General features: G+C 42.7%; 1 protein-coding gene across 4 annotated transcripts in view; it reads left to right on the top strand.

The window, feature by feature from the left end:
• Positions 1 to 263: 263 nt before the first annotated feature.
• Positions 264 to 17,762, top strand: part of SYNJ1 (synaptojanin 1) — a 28,492-nt gene continuing 10,993 nt past the window's right edge. For 2 of the 4 annotated variants that reach the window (XM_061553489.1, XM_061553493.1), the window contains exons 1-19: positions 1,590 to 1,700; positions 5,332 to 5,512; positions 5,650 to 5,736; positions 6,447 to 6,729; positions 8,146 to 8,371; positions 8,568 to 8,651; positions 8,744 to 8,805; positions 9,423 to 9,519; positions 9,743 to 9,921; positions 10,026 to 10,107; positions 10,221 to 10,373; positions 10,976 to 11,129; positions 12,479 to 12,502; positions 12,627 to 12,818; positions 13,153 to 13,234; positions 15,055 to 15,195; positions 16,084 to 16,276; positions 16,675 to 16,833; positions 17,214 to 17,370. In XM_061553489.1, coding sequence (XP_061409473.1) covers positions 5,389 to 5,512; positions 5,650 to 5,736; positions 6,447 to 6,729; positions 8,146 to 8,371; positions 8,568 to 8,651; positions 8,744 to 8,805; positions 9,423 to 9,519; positions 9,743 to 9,921; positions 10,026 to 10,107; positions 10,221 to 10,373; positions 10,976 to 11,129; positions 12,479 to 12,502; positions 12,627 to 12,818; positions 13,153 to 13,234; positions 15,055 to 15,195; positions 16,084 to 16,276; positions 16,675 to 16,833; positions 17,214 to 17,370 — 2,479 coding nt within the window. In that variant the 5' untranslated portion in view covers positions 1,590 to 1,700; positions 5,332 to 5,388. Of the gene's footprint in view, positions 446 to 1,589; positions 1,701 to 5,331; positions 5,513 to 5,649; positions 5,737 to 6,446; positions 6,730 to 8,145; positions 8,372 to 8,567; positions 8,652 to 8,743; positions 8,806 to 9,422; positions 9,520 to 9,742; positions 9,922 to 10,025; positions 10,108 to 10,220; positions 10,374 to 10,975; positions 11,130 to 12,478; positions 12,503 to 12,626; positions 12,819 to 13,152; positions 13,235 to 15,054; positions 15,196 to 16,083; positions 16,277 to 16,674; positions 16,834 to 17,213; positions 17,371 to 17,762 lie in introns of those variants that run through there. The other 2 variants (XM_061553490.1, XM_061553491.1) reach the window with 2 other exon arrangements.

Here is a 17,762-nt window from a genome sequence, read left to right as displayed (position 1 = left end):
CATGAATGAATATGCAGAGACAAACATTTACTGGTAGGAACCCACTGGTTCCACCAGCCCACAGGGGATTATTGTGTCCGTCCGTCGTGCAGGGAGGGGCTGGGTGGGGAGGGTGGGCCTGGGTGGGGAGGGGCTGGGTGGGGAGGGTGGGGCTGGGTGGGGGGGTGGGAGGGGTGGGGCTGGGTGGGGAGGGGCTGGTCACCCCGTGGTGCCCTTATAAAACTCAACGTTTAACCTACTCACGCCGGCTTGTGCCCGCCCTCACAGTCGGGCATATTTGCGGAATACACCACGCCGCCGTTGACCCTGGCCATTGACCGAGCAATCCAACGTTCCTACCAGCTCCCTCCGCAGGAATGTGTTTCTAGGGTCAATTAATTGGGGGTCACAAGACATCTTGACAACCCTGGACATTGGCTTTGCTGCTCTGCCCTTTGCTGACAAGGTAAGTCCGCAGCCTATAACACCTGTGTTGCATCGTAGCCACTCATCCAACAACTACCCAGTCTACACCCTGCTTAGTTTCCCAGAGCTGGCTTTGTATAATTAAATGCACAAATCAAGGCCGTAGTCATGGCGTCAACATTGGGGGGCAAAATCTTCCAGGGGGTCTGCCCCCCCCCCCCCCCAGAAAAAAAAATCTAAATTTGAAAACGAATTTCCTGACTAAAATATTTAAAAAATTCACTAACACATGGGATGGACTTTTTATTTATTTTGTACAATAATTTCTAATAGTGTACTGTATTACATTGCTGTTTTTTTTACCTTTTTTGTTTCATTGTATGTCATGGCAGAGATTAGGGATTAATAAAGCACAATCATATTAACAGAAATCTATTTTATAGCAATATATTGGGGGGGATATTTTGAGCATATTTGAATATTATAATTACGGCCTTGGCACAAATGATAAATTGTATGTATTATTATTTGCAGCATGAGACCGGTGGATGGGATGGAGAATTGTAACTGTGATTCTTGTCACTCGTGAGACGTGAAATTTCAGGTCAGACGAGTTCTGTCAACAACAGCAACTTTTTCCCCTTTGCAACCCAATATCAATATTTATCATTAGCAGCCATGATCGATTCACTGCTGGATGAAGGCATCGCCAAAGCCGTCGTATCGGTTTTAAGGATTGGTGACTGTGGAATTTAACGGGGGAAAAAAATATAAAAAATATTCGTAATGCCCTTGTTTTTTTTTAAACGCCTGTTATTAATTGGGCAACGTTAGCATTTACAAACCGCAACATTTCTTTACGTTAAATAGCATTCAACGTTGTATACGGAAAAATGTGTCAATATGTATAATGAAAAAAAAACGCGCGTACGTTACAAACAAAGACTGATAAATGTCGGGACACGGCAGAGTGATATTTTGTTTTAAATTTATATTATTATTCGTTATTAAATTCCACGGCAGACGACCAACGTTGCAATATCCGCTATGCGGAAAACCCGCGCGGCTATATTTCCCACTCCGCTTTAGCCGTTGCTAGGGGCCATTGCCCTTGGAGATACCCCTCAGCCAATGGTGTGCGGGCGTTGCCGGCCCACGTGCGCGGTGTCGTCCAATCACAGACGCAGATCGATGTCCCTCGCGCTAATCCGCGCTAGGGTTTTTGGAGGCGGATGCGGCCGAGCTGAGCACGGGGTAGCTGCGTCGTGATGCGAGGGCGATCATCGTCCCTCACGGTAAAACGTCGACGATGTATTTAAGAAATACATTCCTCTCGATATTGTTGAACGATAAACTCCACATGTTCACGGTCAAAGTGTCCACGGGCACACCGTGTTAACGACAGAGGCGTTCGTTTTGCATTGCGATGGAGCGACTGTTGCAATGCCATTGGTGGATCTGCGCTAGTGGATTTAATTAAATGTGTTATGTTATGTTTTTTTTATTATAATACTAGTGATTGAACACGTAGAAGTACATTGATGTCATTCGTTGGGATTTCTCGCTGTTGACGCTTGTTATTGCTCATTGTTAATAACCTGAAGGGGCTTCGGTGTGACCGTCCCTCGGCTAGTTGAGCTGCCCGTGTCGGTGCGCCGGTGTCGGCAGAGGTAGGTAGGCCGCACTAGTTCGGTGCAGTGTGTCATTCTTGACATCGTTCAAAGTCAAAGGTGGCCGGGAGATGGCAGTACAGCAAGTGGGCCCTTGAACTTGTCTGCGTGGACCGTTGCTTGGTGCGTTTTGTTTGGCTATTTAGGTTTCATTTGACATATAAACACTCCTTATTTAAATAAATAAAATTGGCAAACATCCCACGTCGTGGGAGTTGTTGATCATCCTTCACTCTGGCCATTGCGACTTAACAATTGGCGTGCGCTAACCATTGCGCCACAGATCACAAGACAATGTAACGTCAATTGTTGGGGGAGACATTTAGCAAGCATCTACGAGGTTCTGGGTTAGAATTGTAGTTTCAAGTGCCGCGAGTTGATCATGGTCTCAGCCCCGTAAGCAGTAAAATAAATAGGTTATGCACATAATTAAGCGTTGTAAAGGTCTGAGCATTACAATTCAGTTTAATGTAAGAATAAAATGTCCTCCATGATACAGTTTTTTTGGTTAGGTCGCGTAAATATAAATGTGTCGTTAAACGCGCCACCAATCGACACCCAATTAGTAAGGGTTGTCACGTAAACAGAACGTGGCCAATTCGTCACTAGTACAGCAACACCGGTGTGTTGGAGAGCAAATCCACAACATTTACAATCTGAGTACGACTTTTTGCCAGTAATTAATCAAATGTCCTTTAGGTGCCATCCATTTAGTACGCATGGAAGGGGGGGGGTAACCCAAATGTGCACGCTTGCGTATGGGGGTTCTACTGACAATGTCCGTACGCATAGGAAACGGGGGGGGGGGGGGGGTGAAGCCTCGATAATCATTTGTCTACATCGGCCTTCAAATGAACCACAGTTCAGTCTTCAGCTGCCAGACAACAAGTGCTACCGGGAGAAGTGTGACTGGGAGAGGTGTCACTTCGTGTGCCACCGTGCCCCTGACTGCGAGCTGTCACGCAGCTCCGCAAAATAAGTGGCCATACTACTTTACTATTTAATGCAGTGTTTGCTTAAACACGTGAATATTATTAATCCTTGATCGTTTCTGCGTGGATTAAATATCGGCCGTTCTATAGGATTCGGGGGGGGGGGTGTCAAGCGTACGTACGCAGGGAGGGGGGAGGGGGTCATGTTTTGATAGATTTTTGCGTACCTACTCAATGGATGGCCCCATTAGTGCAGACTTTAGAAATAACGTGATGTAATCTTCCCTGGCCGTTCTCTAGCACGGCGTGGTTGCACTGCTCGAAGTGAGCTGTCGGAACGATCAGTTCTTCATCATGTAGCAAAACACCGTTAGCACAATCAAATAACACATTCCTGCGCAGGGAGCCGGCGTGAGTAGGTTAAACGTTGAGTTTTATAAGGGCACCACGGGGTGACCAGCCCCTCCCCACCCAGCCCCACCCAGCCCCTCCCCACCCTCCCCACCCACCCCACCAAGCCCCTCCCCACCCTCCCCTCCCCACCCAGCCCCTCCCTGCATGACGGACAATAATCCCCTGTGGGCTGGTGTAACCAGGAGGTTCCTACCAGTATAAATGTGAGTATAAAACATAACTAGAAGAAGATACAGAGTAAAGTAATTTCTTGCTCGAATGAGCGTGGGAAGTTTCTCATCTGTCTTAAGACAGTGTTGGAGAGTCCACATTCATATGGCGGGGGTGAGTCGGTATAGATTACGAGAGTTGACTTGTTCACAAAGTGGCTACTAATTTTATCGAGCCCATATGGATGAAGGGCTGGGTCGCCCCTGACGGAATTTAAATCGCAACCTTAAGATTGTGTCGTGCCTTCTCACTGCATTGCAACCCTGGGTGGTCGGATTACTAATTCATGTCATTCCGTTATTAACCGTGTACTTGAGGGTCACAAAACTGCACAAGCGTTCGTGAAACTTCGCATTATAATGCGTAAACCATATTAGTACCAGTGTTATTAGTACCAGTGTAGTGGCGTATTTTCAACACATCTGCACTGCACCCTTTGTTCATCTCGTCAGTTATCTGATGTATCTTCATACTCGCCCACGTATTATCCTCATCCACCCTCCTGCCCACTGTTTGGGTCCCCTAACTCCTTCGAGTGTCTCGAAATTATTTTGCATTTAGATGCTTTTATAATTCATTCTGTAAATGTATTGCGTGCAACGTGGCCATGTACGTATTTCGGTAGAAGCAGCTGTTGGATTACAAAAATAAACCTCTTGGGTTCTTGAGTGGCTAAAATGGAATGTACAATGTACAGTATGTGCAATTGATGTCCTTTAACCACGCGAGCACCGGCCTTTGGACTGGGACTGAATGTGATTACATTTAAATAATGTTTTAGTTTAAATGTGCGCTGTGGTTCACTCTTGCCAATACAATTTAATGTTGATATTCAATTTGTAACGAAGAGGCCACTTGAGACAGTGACATGGCTCAGCAGTAGCCTGTTGTCCATTTGTTGCAGAGGTTCCCCGTTTGGATCTGGCAGCCCGCCCTGGTGATTAGTGCTGGAATATTTATCATAAAATACACAGAATCCGCTTTACAGTTGCTTTATTTCTCAGAATTTTACCAATGCGTTGGCACATATAAATACTATATCTGTAAACGTGACAATCTTGTTGAGTGGTGGAGGGTTAATGGCAAGAATTGTGGCATAAAAATGCGATGTGGCCTAACCCAAACACAAATGTGGATCCACTGCATTAGCTATGGAAACCTACGTTTTGAGTAGGCAAATGTGTGCTGACATCATGGTCCAAATTTGTAAAGTTACATTATTCAACTCTTTAAAACATAGTGCCTTCATGATAGCCTTTTGTTATAAAACTGGCGCAGGCACCAAATTTACGATATTATCCTTATGGATTATTTAGCAATTTCCCCGTATACATTGAAGGAAAGCAACAGGAATCGAACTCGATAACTCCATGTATGCTGATTATTTCTTTAAGTAAACTGGTTCAGTGGCAAATCCAATGCCACGTAGCTTATGGAAGCGTATGAAGGCAATGTATCATAGCGTATTAAAGTTACGTAGTATCTTATACACCGAAGTAATATCTGCGTGTGCTCTTCTAATGTCACTGCTGTATTTTATGTATTAATTGAAGAGATTTCACAAATCTGGAACAAGCCGCATTGAATATAAGATCTTTTTAAAATCCGTGTGGGACAATAAAATTCCCTTGTACTGAAACCTGTGTATGAGTATATTTATATATTGTTGGTGACTTTGTTGTTTTCTGTTTTCTCTACAGGCCAACTTGGGAGACTATCTTCTGAATTATTATTGACAAATATAAGAAAGGGGAAACATGGCGTTGAGTAAAGGATTCCGAGTGCTCCAAAAGAATGAACAGTACCTCTACAGTGTGATTTTGGAAAGCCGGAACCGTGAAGAATGCCTTCTTTTTGAATCTGGAGCCATTGCGGTGCTGTGTATGTATTTGTGGTGTCATTTTAGTGTTGTTCTGCTTGTGTTACACCTATAATTGAGGGCATTTTGATTGGTCTCACTCAAGCCATGAATCAAATGTGCACGTGTATTTGTCTAACTGGTTTGCTTGTCTTTGTAGCTGCTGCTGAAAAAGAGGCGGTAAAAGGACAGTACAACCGCCTTATGGATGCATATGGATGTCTTGGCATGCTGCGCCTCAACATGGGTATGCAGTTTTTGTCGCAATGCCACAGAAAATAAACTCCTAAAATCGGAACTGTCAAGTAGATATTCTTGCACCGTTTCACCCATAAAGCCATCTGTGCATGCTTGGTTATGTCACTTGAAATGAAATCACTGTAATGATTTCAGAAAAAAATGTTTAGTCTCGTCGTAGGCAAGGCAGGCATAGAACGAGTTTCCCACTTTAAAGTAAATTCATTATCACAACTAGGGATGATGATTTGATTCAACTATCTTATTATATTTTACCCTATAATTTATATTCTCATATGTATAGTTTCGTTTGCTTTAATATTCTAAATGTAATGTTGAATATATAATTTGCTTAAGTTGCAACTAATAGTTCCTCGCATGCTCAAATTGATTAATCTACAGTATCTTGAGCAGTAATCTATTTTAGGAGTTTAATCGAAGAATAGTTACATATTTTAGGTGAAGCGTTATTTGTTTGTTGTTTCAGTGTTATTTCTAAGAGGTTGAGCCAGCTATAATTTATAAGAGGTTGAGCCAACTATAATTCTCTAAACACGTGTAATTTTGGAATTTTAATACTAATGGTAATCTAATTACACCATTAACATTTACAGTGCTTTTTAAAATTCACTGCTGGATGGAGACATTGGACATCTTTAGCCTTTGAATTCTCTTGAGGCTGTTGTTAAAACAAATCTCAAATTTTTCTCATTGCTGGAGATGGTAAAGGTGAGGTGATTCTGCGCTACCTGGTGCTGGTGACGGGCTGCGCATCAGTGGGCCGCATCGTTGACTCGGAGGTGATGCGTATCACGAGCGTCGAGATGGTGAGCCTGCAAGGAGACCCGTCGGACGAGGACCGTGTTGCAGACCTGCGCCGCCTGCTTTCCACTGGCACCTTCTACTTCTCCAGCAGCGGCGGCGTAGGCAACACATACGACCTGAGCGTCAGGGCTCAGTTGCAAGGCCAAGGCGACCCGGCACAACATAACCCATTCTGCTGGTGCGTCTGCTCACTAAGTTTTGTTGTATACATTTTCAATTCTTTACTGTGGCAGGGTTTCCTCCCCCCACAGATTGTATCTTGTTTGTGCTATTGGTGTTATGTCGTGAGACATAATAAAATTAATTTTTAACTTTTACAGAGAAGTGCATTAGCACTTGTATATTATGGTTGTAGAAGGAGATATCACAGAACAAAACAACTCAATGCATCAACAATACTGCCTTATAAGGATATTTATATCATCGGGAACCTTTTGTGTGATGGCCCATCTTCAGGGCACATACTGTACAATGATTATCAACACTAGAACGCAGCATTTTAATACTTGCCCGGGTAGATTTATTACATTTTAATGATTTAACTCCGAGTTGGAATTTGCCAAACTAAGTTCAAAATTAAATTATATTTGTGCAGCTATTGGTTACTGGGCTGAGACCATCAACTCTACATTTGAAAATGTGCTTTAACCCCAGACAGTTTCCTGGAATTGAACTCAGGATCTCGGTTGTTCCACCTCAGTTCCTTGACTTCAGAGCAATCCGTCCATCTCCTCTGTTATGAGTTTTATAATATAAGCATCTTGCTCAAAGGCATTGCTGCATTACTAATGTTTACATTGTCATTGAAGACGGCATTACATTATCCTCTAGTAGGTAAAATTAACCCACATGGAGAGAACCGTAAATTGAACCATATTTGAGAATTTTGCACCAAGTTTCATTTAATTATTCAATGAACTGTTCATTGAATAATTACCAGAAGTTAATTATTCAAACTGGCAGTGACTGAAAACTGGAAATGTGTCCTATGACGTCACCAGTAGGATTGATATAGCTGCCAAAGTGTTACTGAAATAGATTAGATGGCCTATAGCCACTGTTAACATTACTTATAAACAAACTTGTGTTTCTGGTTGTTGGGTAAATATTGTGTTTCTTTTTTGTATACTGGAGGAAGGCCCATTCAGCTAGCAAGCTGGTTTTCAAGGGTGAGCCCCAAGGGATGGGGGTATACGAATGGCACAATAGAACATTTCAACAATTCAACAAAGAATAACAGTTAATCCTCACCTAAACAATAAAAAAACATGCAAACACATTTTGAGCAGCAAAACGCCTGAGTGAAAAAGATTGACCACGGTGCATTGTTGAAATTAAATCTTTATAAGCACCCTACACTACTTGACAATGGACATTGACGAAATTATATTACACATTTAATATTGTCTTAAATCATGCTTTACACAGGGGAGGTCTTCCCACGCTGAACACTACAGACACAGAGGCCACTGAATGCCTCAACACAGTTTGACTGTTCTTTTGTATTTTGGACATCCTGTATGTCTTGCCCACGTATCATGGCCATATACTAAAGTAGCCTCGGCACGTGTCGCTGACCCGATATTCTCGGCAGGAACGCGGCGCTGCACGTGCCGTTGCGGCAGTGTGGCGTGGACTGTGGGGCATGGCTTCTACGGGTCATGTGCGGCGGCGTGGGTGTGCGCACGCTGTACGCTGCGCACCAGCAGGCCAAGGTGTGCGTGCTAGCGCGGGTGAGTTGTGCCCGCGCTGGCACACGCTTCAATGTAAGGGGTGCTGATGACTCCGGGCAGGTTGCAAACTTCTGCGAAACTGAGCAGGTGAGTTTTATGACAATTCTGACAGTTTTTATAACATGTGAACAGGGCCTCTTGTTTTGTATGTAAAAATGTCTTAAGCAATACTACAGTAAGTGAAACATGATGACTAAGGTTACGATATAATAGATAACTTACGATGAAAGTGTATATAATTTTGAGAATGTAAAAGGATGAGTTTTGTTGCAATCTTTTTCAGATAATTTTTATAGATGATGAGGTGACTTCCTTTGTCCAACTCCGTGGATCGGTGCCTCTATTTTGGGAGCAGCCAGGGCTGCAGGTAACTGATAGCTATTTATTCTATAATACATTTTTAACAAATCGTTTGCTATCCTTGACACAGTTTCTAATGCAATATGTATGCTTCATTAGGTGGGATCACATCGTGTGAAAATGTCACGGGGTTACGAAGCAAATGCCCCAGCTTTGGACAGGTTAGTTGAACCTTAGTTTTTTTTTGTGTTGCAGTTATCTTCAAAAATGTATCATTTTCAGTGATGGCTCTTGGTTAATATGTTAGCATCCCAGGCATTGATCCATATTTGTTTTTTACATTCGACCACTTCGTAGCCAATATTCCTATGATTAACCCTCCACCACCCACGACAAAATTGTCACGTTTATCAAGTTATTAGAAATCACAGGCATGCATTGTTGGCAGCTTTATTCATTCAGTCATTGGTCTTGGTCATGGGCAGTTAGACACCAGCTTTTTCAGCACTTTGGTCTCAAGTATTTCAACTAGCTTTCAAGTCGTACAAATACTAAACACTTTGTAAAAACACAAAGTAGTGCATTGGTGAATATCTTTCAAACTTCAGAAGTTAATGCTATCGTAAACAATACTTAAAAATATATACTTGGAGTGCTATTGAGAGAGCTGTTTTGTATTATACCGTTATATTTACTTTATATCTACAAATAATACCGTAGCCTACCACAAATAGGACACTGGAAGCAGGCAGAACTGAGAAACATAACATACAATGGCTTAAGTATTGTCCATATTATTTATTAATCTGTTATTTTTTTGTGTGGGCATTTGCCACAGACATTTTGCAATGCTGAAGGAGCTATATGGCAAGCAGATGGTGGTTAACCTTCTAGGGAGCAAAGAGGGAGAACACATGCTAAGCAAGGCTTTTCAGGTACTCATCATAATTTCATCATAGATATACATGTATGTATGAGTGTGTGCGCTCGTGTTTGGTGGGGAGTAGTTGTGCAGTGGTCCGTGTGCTGTGCGATAAATTCAGCCACCTGCTTTCAAATACCTTGTTATTGCTAACATCAGTGGGAAATTGTATCTCAACCTGTCCTGTACCTGCCATGAACTAATTAAAGAGCCACTGCTTTGTTTACGGTGTGCAGAGCCACATGCAGGCATCTCGCCATGCCAGCGACATCCCCATGCTCAACTTTGACTACCACCTGCTACTCAAGGGCAGCAGCCAACGGTCAGAGAGACTCCAATCTGGGTTGGGAACCAAGGTGCGCCCCTTCCTGGAGCAGTGCGGCTTCTACTGCTTCCATGAAGGTGTCGTGAGCAGGTAGGATATGGGACTGTGCCCTATAAAAGTTGTTGAGTTACATTTTCTTGAACCTTTTCACGTGAAAGTTGCACGCTTTAATTTTTTTAATTTTTGTTTTCCAGAGTCCAAAAAGGGACCGTGAGAACAAATTGCTTGGACTGTCTGGATCGGACAAACTCTGTGCAGACCCATTTTGCCGTGGATGTAAGAACTCCCTAACACCCACATTTTGTTTAGTTGACATGTGTCTTTAATGCATTCATGAGCATTATTTAACAATCACTTCATGTCAAGTGCCATATTTGTGGGTTCTGCAGATGCTGAAGAGGCAGCTGGAGGACCTGGGCCTGGCTGAGAAGCCCCAGATGGTTGCTCGTTTTGACGAGGTCTTCCGTTCCCTCTGGTCTGCGGTCGGAGACCTGGTTAGCAAAATGTATGCCGGCACAGGCGCACTCGAGGGAAAAACCAAGGTACATGCATTGCACTACTGATTGCCAACACTTGAATATTGACGAGTTTTCAGAATCGTCTTGGTTCTTGCTTAAGGCCAGACGTTTACTCACTACAACAGTTGTGCATGTACACATTTTATTTCATCATCATTGTTTGCCATGGTCTATCCACTGCCAGATGAAGACCTTCCCAGGTCATCGCCATTCATCAGAGACTTGCAACGCCACAATGTATCTCCTACATCCATTGCTTGCAATATTTTTTCAATAATTTTGATGTTGTGTACTCGGATTTTTCAATGTTTTCCCAATCGTTTTACAGACTTGGATGTTTTATTCACTGTGCATAAATTGGTGTTTGCATCAACTACCTCCTTGTGTGTTGTGTGCCTTCCTGCTGCGACGTGTACTGACGATGCTGTGTTTTTTCTTTTCATGTCCCCTCTGGCGTCGTTGAACATCGAATGGTGAGAGTCCAACATCCACTGAAGTAGTTAAATACGTATTCCCAAACTGAACTTTGTTGCCGACTCCAATGTATGCAAGGTGGGAAGCCGAAAGGCGCGTGGTAAATGCAGGCGCTGGTGCCATTCACAGGCCACCACGGGGAATTTGGGCAGCTGAAGGACGGCGCACGTTCCGTGACGCGCACCATCCAGAATAACTTCTTCGATGGCGCCAAGCAGGAGGCCATGGACCTGCTCCTTCTGGGATGTGTGCTCAACAGTGAGGCGGCTGACAAGGCCCGCACGCTGATCACGCCCACCACTCGTGGTACGGCTCAGTGGCTGCTGTGCGATGCAGCATGATTCTGTCCAGCGCCTAAATGCACAATCATCAATAGACGCTTCTTCTTGCATGTAGTTGGATGCAATGCCACTATGTCCATATTAATTAGCCAGGAAATGGCTTCACTTTATGTGCGGCAAATTGCTTTAATGCCTCTTGAAGTTTAAGAGTTCACAGTGGTTCTCTATGTGGTGAGTGGTTTGGACGTTGTTTCCGAAATCGCTTCTAGGGCTCTCTTTGAATTCCACTTTTGAAGCTGGTAGTTGACATATCTGCAGTGAGATGTATAGATTGGATTGAATGTGGACCATTTTTTTCAAGGTTCATCAAATCCCCGTGGATCTTCCGTGAGATCAGCAATCGGTTTCTTGTTTTGATTATTGACGTTTGTCCAAACCTGTCGCCATTTCTCTGAGGTGCTAAAGTCTGAATTTCCAAGGGTTCTGCCAGCACTGAAAATAATCAGAAACCCTATGTTCATCAAATCCTGCGTGTAAGATTTGATCATTTATGATTTATGCAAATTATATGAGCTTAAATGTGAACATTTTGGTGGATGTAGTTGTTAATTGTTTTTTTACCCTTTTATCTGGCAACAAAACTGACACCTTTTTTACAAGGAGTCATGTTTGCATTGACCACAATACCTGTGGTCGGAATGCAAACAAAAAACACACAACTGATGATGTATGCACTGTCCTTGAAATTGATTGGTCCACACCCGAAACAGCTTTTCTTAGAGCCTCGTCTCACATGTTGTTGGACCAGATGACGCCATAAGGCACACAACTCAAAGACAATGCACCATCAGAGTATGAGAGCTCGGGGTAAGCATTTACAACATTGGAACCTCCTTTATCAGTAGCAAAATATAATTGTTTTTTTACTCTTTTATCTGGCAACAATAAAAATGTGTCCGTTTTGTTGCCAGATAAAAGGGTAAAAAAACAATTATCATATTTTGCTACTGGCAAAGGAGGTTCCAATGGATGTAGTTGTGTAATTGAGACAGTAAAAATGAGTCAAATGAAGGAATACAAATGAGAAAGTAATAACGAGCCCAAACAATGTTTTTCTGAATTCAGTTGTGAATCAGAATCCTGGCAGTGTATTGAATTGCATTGAGTGGGGTGAAACGTGATACAAAATAAGTCTATTTGACAAATATAGGCAGTTTATTGATTCAGTGAAAATTATTGTTGACTACTTAAATTACCCAATTATTAATAATGAACATGAACACGAGGTTCACAATTGACTACGCATGTCTATCCATGTCAATTCACCTCATGTTTGTTAACCTACTGTCTATTCTGCCTTCCATGACCATGCAGGGGCAGAAAACTTCCTGCAAACAGGTATCATCTGTTTATTTTCACACACTATATATGTTTTCTGTCTGGTAGCGTATCGTACTACTTTTAACTAATTGTCAACACAAAAATAACTGTTTGATTGTCGTCGTTGTGAATTTGATGACAGCATCTGTGCGCTTGCTGCGCTCGTTGTGCGAGCGTCACGGAGAGTACACGCACCCAAAACGGCTGCGCGTGGCAATCGCCACTTGGAACGTGAACGGGGGAAAAACCACGCGCAGCATTGCCTTCAAGCACCAGACGCTGTCAGACTGGCTGCTGGACAACCACAAGCAAGCTGCCATCTCTACGTTTCAAGGTAACTGACTCGCCTGCACGCACTCTTTTTTTTCCCCCAGACCATGGGTTGCATTTTTTGGAGGGGAAATTTTCTTAATTCACATTTTCTAGAATAGGGTGCATTTCCAACAATAAACATCTTGAAACAAAAGAAGATACATTGTAAGTGTCGTTGGTGCCGAAGTCTACATTTTAAACTTAAAGTGTTTGTCTTATTTTTCCTTAAAATCGTAAGGGGGCTGAGGGGGAAAAGTTACGTGCGGTGTCAGAGGAGGACGTATAGTGAAATTATGAATGGTTGATAGTGATGCAAAGTAGCTCATGGAAACTTATGTAAAATTGCTTTTGTGCAGCAGATGACACTCCTGTAGATGTGTTTGCAATCGGGTTCCAAGAGATGGTGGAGCTGAATGCGGGAAACATCGTGAGTGCCAGGTATTGATGCACAGCTCATCCACACACATACAAACATTGGTCATAATCCTATGCCTTCAGTCTATGAAGCATCCTTTATCATAAACTTTTTGTGACATTTTAATTCATAATAACTACCACTACCCGCGTATATGCGCGGGATATATGGCCGGGGTGAAGGGTGGATGGAGGCAAGGCGTCACGTCAGCACGCACAAATCTGGCGCAACACTGTGGGATGTCATCACGCAGGTGTGCGCGGTGATGTCACCACTGTGCACTTCCCTGCCTGGGCGCCAGCCAGAAAACCAGTCAGCCAGAAAAACTTTTTTTTTAATATATATACTTCGTATCAGAATGCAATTTGTAACGCGCACAATTTTCACGTAAATAAATGGCCGTAATTTTGAGGTGCTGAGCCAAGCTCGGTGTCGTACAAAAGCCAGGTGAAAGATGTGAGGCCTTTAAGAATCTCTTCAAGGTTGTTGTAGATTGAATGCTGCGGTGGTGCAGCGGGATGGCGTTCTAGATTGCGGGGGGGGGGGGGGTACTACAGAGAAACGACACCTGCCGGTGACGGCCCTGCTCCTTGGTAAAGAGAGGAGGTGCTCATCGTACAGCGAGATATCTCTACCATGAGCTGTAGTGCATGGTGACAGGAGAGCGAAGAGAAATACGTTGGACAATCAAAAGTAGAGGCAACGCTGGGACAGGCCAGGCGCTCTTGTATCGCTGACCCCGAAGGCAATGGGAAGCCAGTCGAGACACACAATCTACTCAGTCTTTGAAATGAGAATAATTTGTGTTGAACTTTACTCTGGTATCTAACTGCACGTGTGCAACTTGGGTTTAGTACAAAAACAATCGGAGTTGTTTTCTCTCTTGGGATACATTTCTGAGACATATTGCTGCAGCATATTGCTCCTGGCCAGGAGGTGGCAGTACAGCATTAGTTATGTTGAATATGCGAGATTCATTTATAGTGTGTAACAGTTTAACACGTAGGCTTTCGCGACCAACATCATCCATAATACAGGTTTTTTGGGTTAGATTGCGTAAACATAAATGTGTCGTTAAACCCGCCACCACCCGACGCACCAAATTAGTAAGGTTTGTCACTTAAACAGAACATGCTAATTCGTTACTAGTACAGCACACCGGTGTTGGAGAGCATTTGGGTTTAACGACCCATTATATTTACGTGATCTAACCCTAAAAACCTGTATTATGGATAGTACGTAATAACTATTTTTTTTTTAATTAAATGGCACACTGTTCATCCTTACCTAGAACACACACAGATTGGGTGTTGAACATTAGACAAGCCCTTTCAAAATGGTTAGCCTCTGCAATGCCTAGCAGACTAGTTTCCGCATTTACGTCTATTCAGATGATGTATAGGCAGTAAAATTAGATGTTGGTCTATAAACAGCTGATTCCAAATAAGAAAGGGGAATTCACTGATAGCTCCATTTCCCCATGATGCAAATCTATATTCAAATGTAACCATTTTACTTACATTGTATACATAATTATAAGCAAACTACTCGTCTATATGTAAACTTCCTTAATTTCCCAGTTTTTTTCCGTGCTACGCAGTGCTAAATGTCATCTCCGACGATGTCACTCAATCTCCCTGCCATCTCTCTGTGTCATTGGCAGAAACATCAGCTCACCATATATTTTTCCCTCGTAAGGTCATGTTAATGATGAATTATTTGAGCGTTCTTTTGCGTTATCTCAATTTATGTGCCTTCTGGGAAAGTCTCAACACACATTGAGAAGTATCTGCAGAAATTAATGTAGAATGTAATTTTCTTGAACAAAACGTGTCACTTGCAGTACAGAAAATCAGAAGCGTTGGTCAGTAGAGCTGCAGAAGACAATCTCACGTGATCACAAGTACATCCTGGTGACCTCCGAGCAGCTGGTTGGGGTTTGCCTCTTCGTCTTCCTGCGCCCTCACCATGCGCCTCACGTCCGGTATGCTGCACTCTACGCAGGTTACAGGCTTGTACATGCACAATCCTCCTTTTGTCAAGCCACTGCTGGATGATAACCTTCCCCCTCTCTCTGCAGGGTTTTGGGGTAATTTGACCATATTTCATCATGCTGGTTAATGTGGGTTGCTGAAGTTATCGAGCATAGAAGTACATTACAACATTTGATGTTGCTGAACTGTTCTCTGCCACCTATCATGTAGCTCTGCAGCTAATAATACATGGTGATTGCCCATACACACACGGTCTAGGCTCAATGCTGCTTAGCATTTGAGATCAAGCGCACTCCACATTAAAACTGCCTTTATGTATTTAACTTTTTATAACATGAAAAATATGTGTTTCTTTGACCAACTATTCAACAGTTTACAGGAATACTTGAACTGTAGCATTTGTCTTCTTGGTTCTTTCAGTAAAGTCACGTAGAAAGTATAGTAGTAAGTTTTTACCCTTTTAAGCTGGTACAAAACTGACACCTTTATTCAAGGCATCATATTTGCAATAACCACAACACAAGTAGTCAAAAAAGCAAACAAAAAGAAGCAACTCTGATAATGATAATAATATGCACTGTCCTTGAAGTTGATTGGTCCACACCCGAGACGGCTTTCTTTAGGTCTATCGGAAAGACAGCGTTCTTCACCTGAGGACGGCTGCTTGCGTTGTGGCCGAAACGTCGTGAGAATTATTTTATGATGTTTTAATTGTATTATTTTATTATTTCCCTTCTACGTGACTTTACCGAAAGAACCAAGAAGATGAATCCCTGCAGTCACGAAAGCTTTAAATCGAAATGTAGCATTTGTGTCAGTAAACCTCTGCTTTTATGTCCAGACATGTTGTCACAAGCTGTTGTGTTGTCTTCTTGCAGGGATGTGGCTGTGGACACGGTGAAGACAGGAATGGGGGGTGCAACTGGGAACAAGGGTGGTGTAGCCATCCGCCTCCAGATGTACAGCAGCAGCCTTTGCTTCGTGTGCTCACATTTCGCCGCCGGACAGTCGCACACACGCGAGCGTAATGAAGACTATGCGGAGATCGCTCGCAAAATTTCCTTCCCAATGGTAACGTCCCCCAATCTTGTGTCTTGCCACTCATTATGAAAGCTTAAAATGTGTTATTCATTCATCGTGTAACTGTTTGCCCTTGTTGTGATTTCATCAGTTACCATTCGGAAAGGTCATGAATCAATTAAAGAGAACGGTCTATTTTGTGTTGTGAATGTAGCGCCCCTCGTGGGTGCAGGATTTGCATGATCCTTTTACATGCAATGTATACAAATGAAAAATTAATTGATTCTCAAACCCACGATTAGATGGATGTATTGAAAATGTTAGAAAATATTGTATTGGATTATATTTCATGCTGTAATTTGTATCATATGCCTATCATTCATATGGTCTCGGGGAAACGATGATTTAGTTTTGGGGGTGTAATGAGGTGATACTGTTTTGTGTTGCAGGGTCGCGGCTTGTTTTCCCATGACTACGTCTTCTGGTGTGGAGATTTTAACTACCGGATCGACCTGTCTGGGGACGAGGTGAAGGAGCTCGTGCGACAGAAGAACTGGGAGACCTTGCAGCAGGCCGATCAGCTGGTGCAGCAGCGCAACTTGGGCGCGGTGAGCCGCGATATATCCTGTGAATTCAATTTCAGAATCGATGGTCTCATTTTTACCTGCTTGTTTGTACTGTTACTGGTAAATTATGTCTGCAGTTTTATCTGTTCAAAAAGTGTGAAATTAGCATATAATTTACAAATAAGTTGTATTCATCACTAGGAATGAATTACATGGATTATGGGTGATGTGCTATGAACATAATCATTGATTTTAATTGACAAATCAATACATGTCTGCTTTGCACAGATGATTCACTTACATAAAAAAAAAATTCAAAGGTGCAAACAGTTATGGACATATTTATTTAAACGGATAAGTTTTACTCGGTTATACATGCGTACTTTACCACTTTGTAATTTCTAAATCTATTTTTTGTCTAGGTATTCCGTGGGTTCCACGAAGGCCGAACAAACTTTCCACCCACTTACAAGTACGACATTTTTTCTGACGACTACGACACAAGCGAGAAGTGCCGCATCCCGGCCTGGACGGACCGCGTGCTGTGGTATCGCCACAAGTGGGCCTTCGAGAAGAGTGGTGCGCTAACGTCTTGTGTTGCTTGCATGTGTAACCTTTTTGCCTGTTTTATCTCGTTTACGGTGTGCACAGAATTATCTATTTTTTCTATGCTACCTTTTATAATACGTTTTACACTTTTATTTGACCTTTTTAATCATTATGGTTTGTTGTTGGGGATAGCATATTCATTATCTTACAGTGGTTTGAATTGTCCCCTTTAATATTCACGATTCTCATGCCAACTAAGTCCCAATGCATTAACTCCCAGTTGTCTCTCCATCATGTATGATTCTTCCAAAAGAATCCGCACGTAATATGCAGCATTGATCGAATCAAGAAGGTGTCTTGTTCTGAAAATCCCCTTTTAAATCCTTTATATTAAGTTCACTTGCTTGCTTGCTTACGACCGT

This window comes from Lethenteron reissneri, chromosome 18 (genome assembly GCF_015708825.2).
Source record: "Lethenteron reissneri isolate LAM-NWPU_2019-01 chromosome 18, ASM1570882v1, whole genome shotgun sequence".
In the NCBI taxonomy this organism is placed as follows: domain Eukaryota; kingdom Metazoa; phylum Chordata; class Hyperoartia; order Petromyzontiformes; family Petromyzontidae; genus Lethenteron; species Lethenteron reissneri.
The sequence above is the reverse complement of the archived record's forward strand: the minus strand, read 5'-3'. Positions and strand labels throughout refer to the sequence as shown.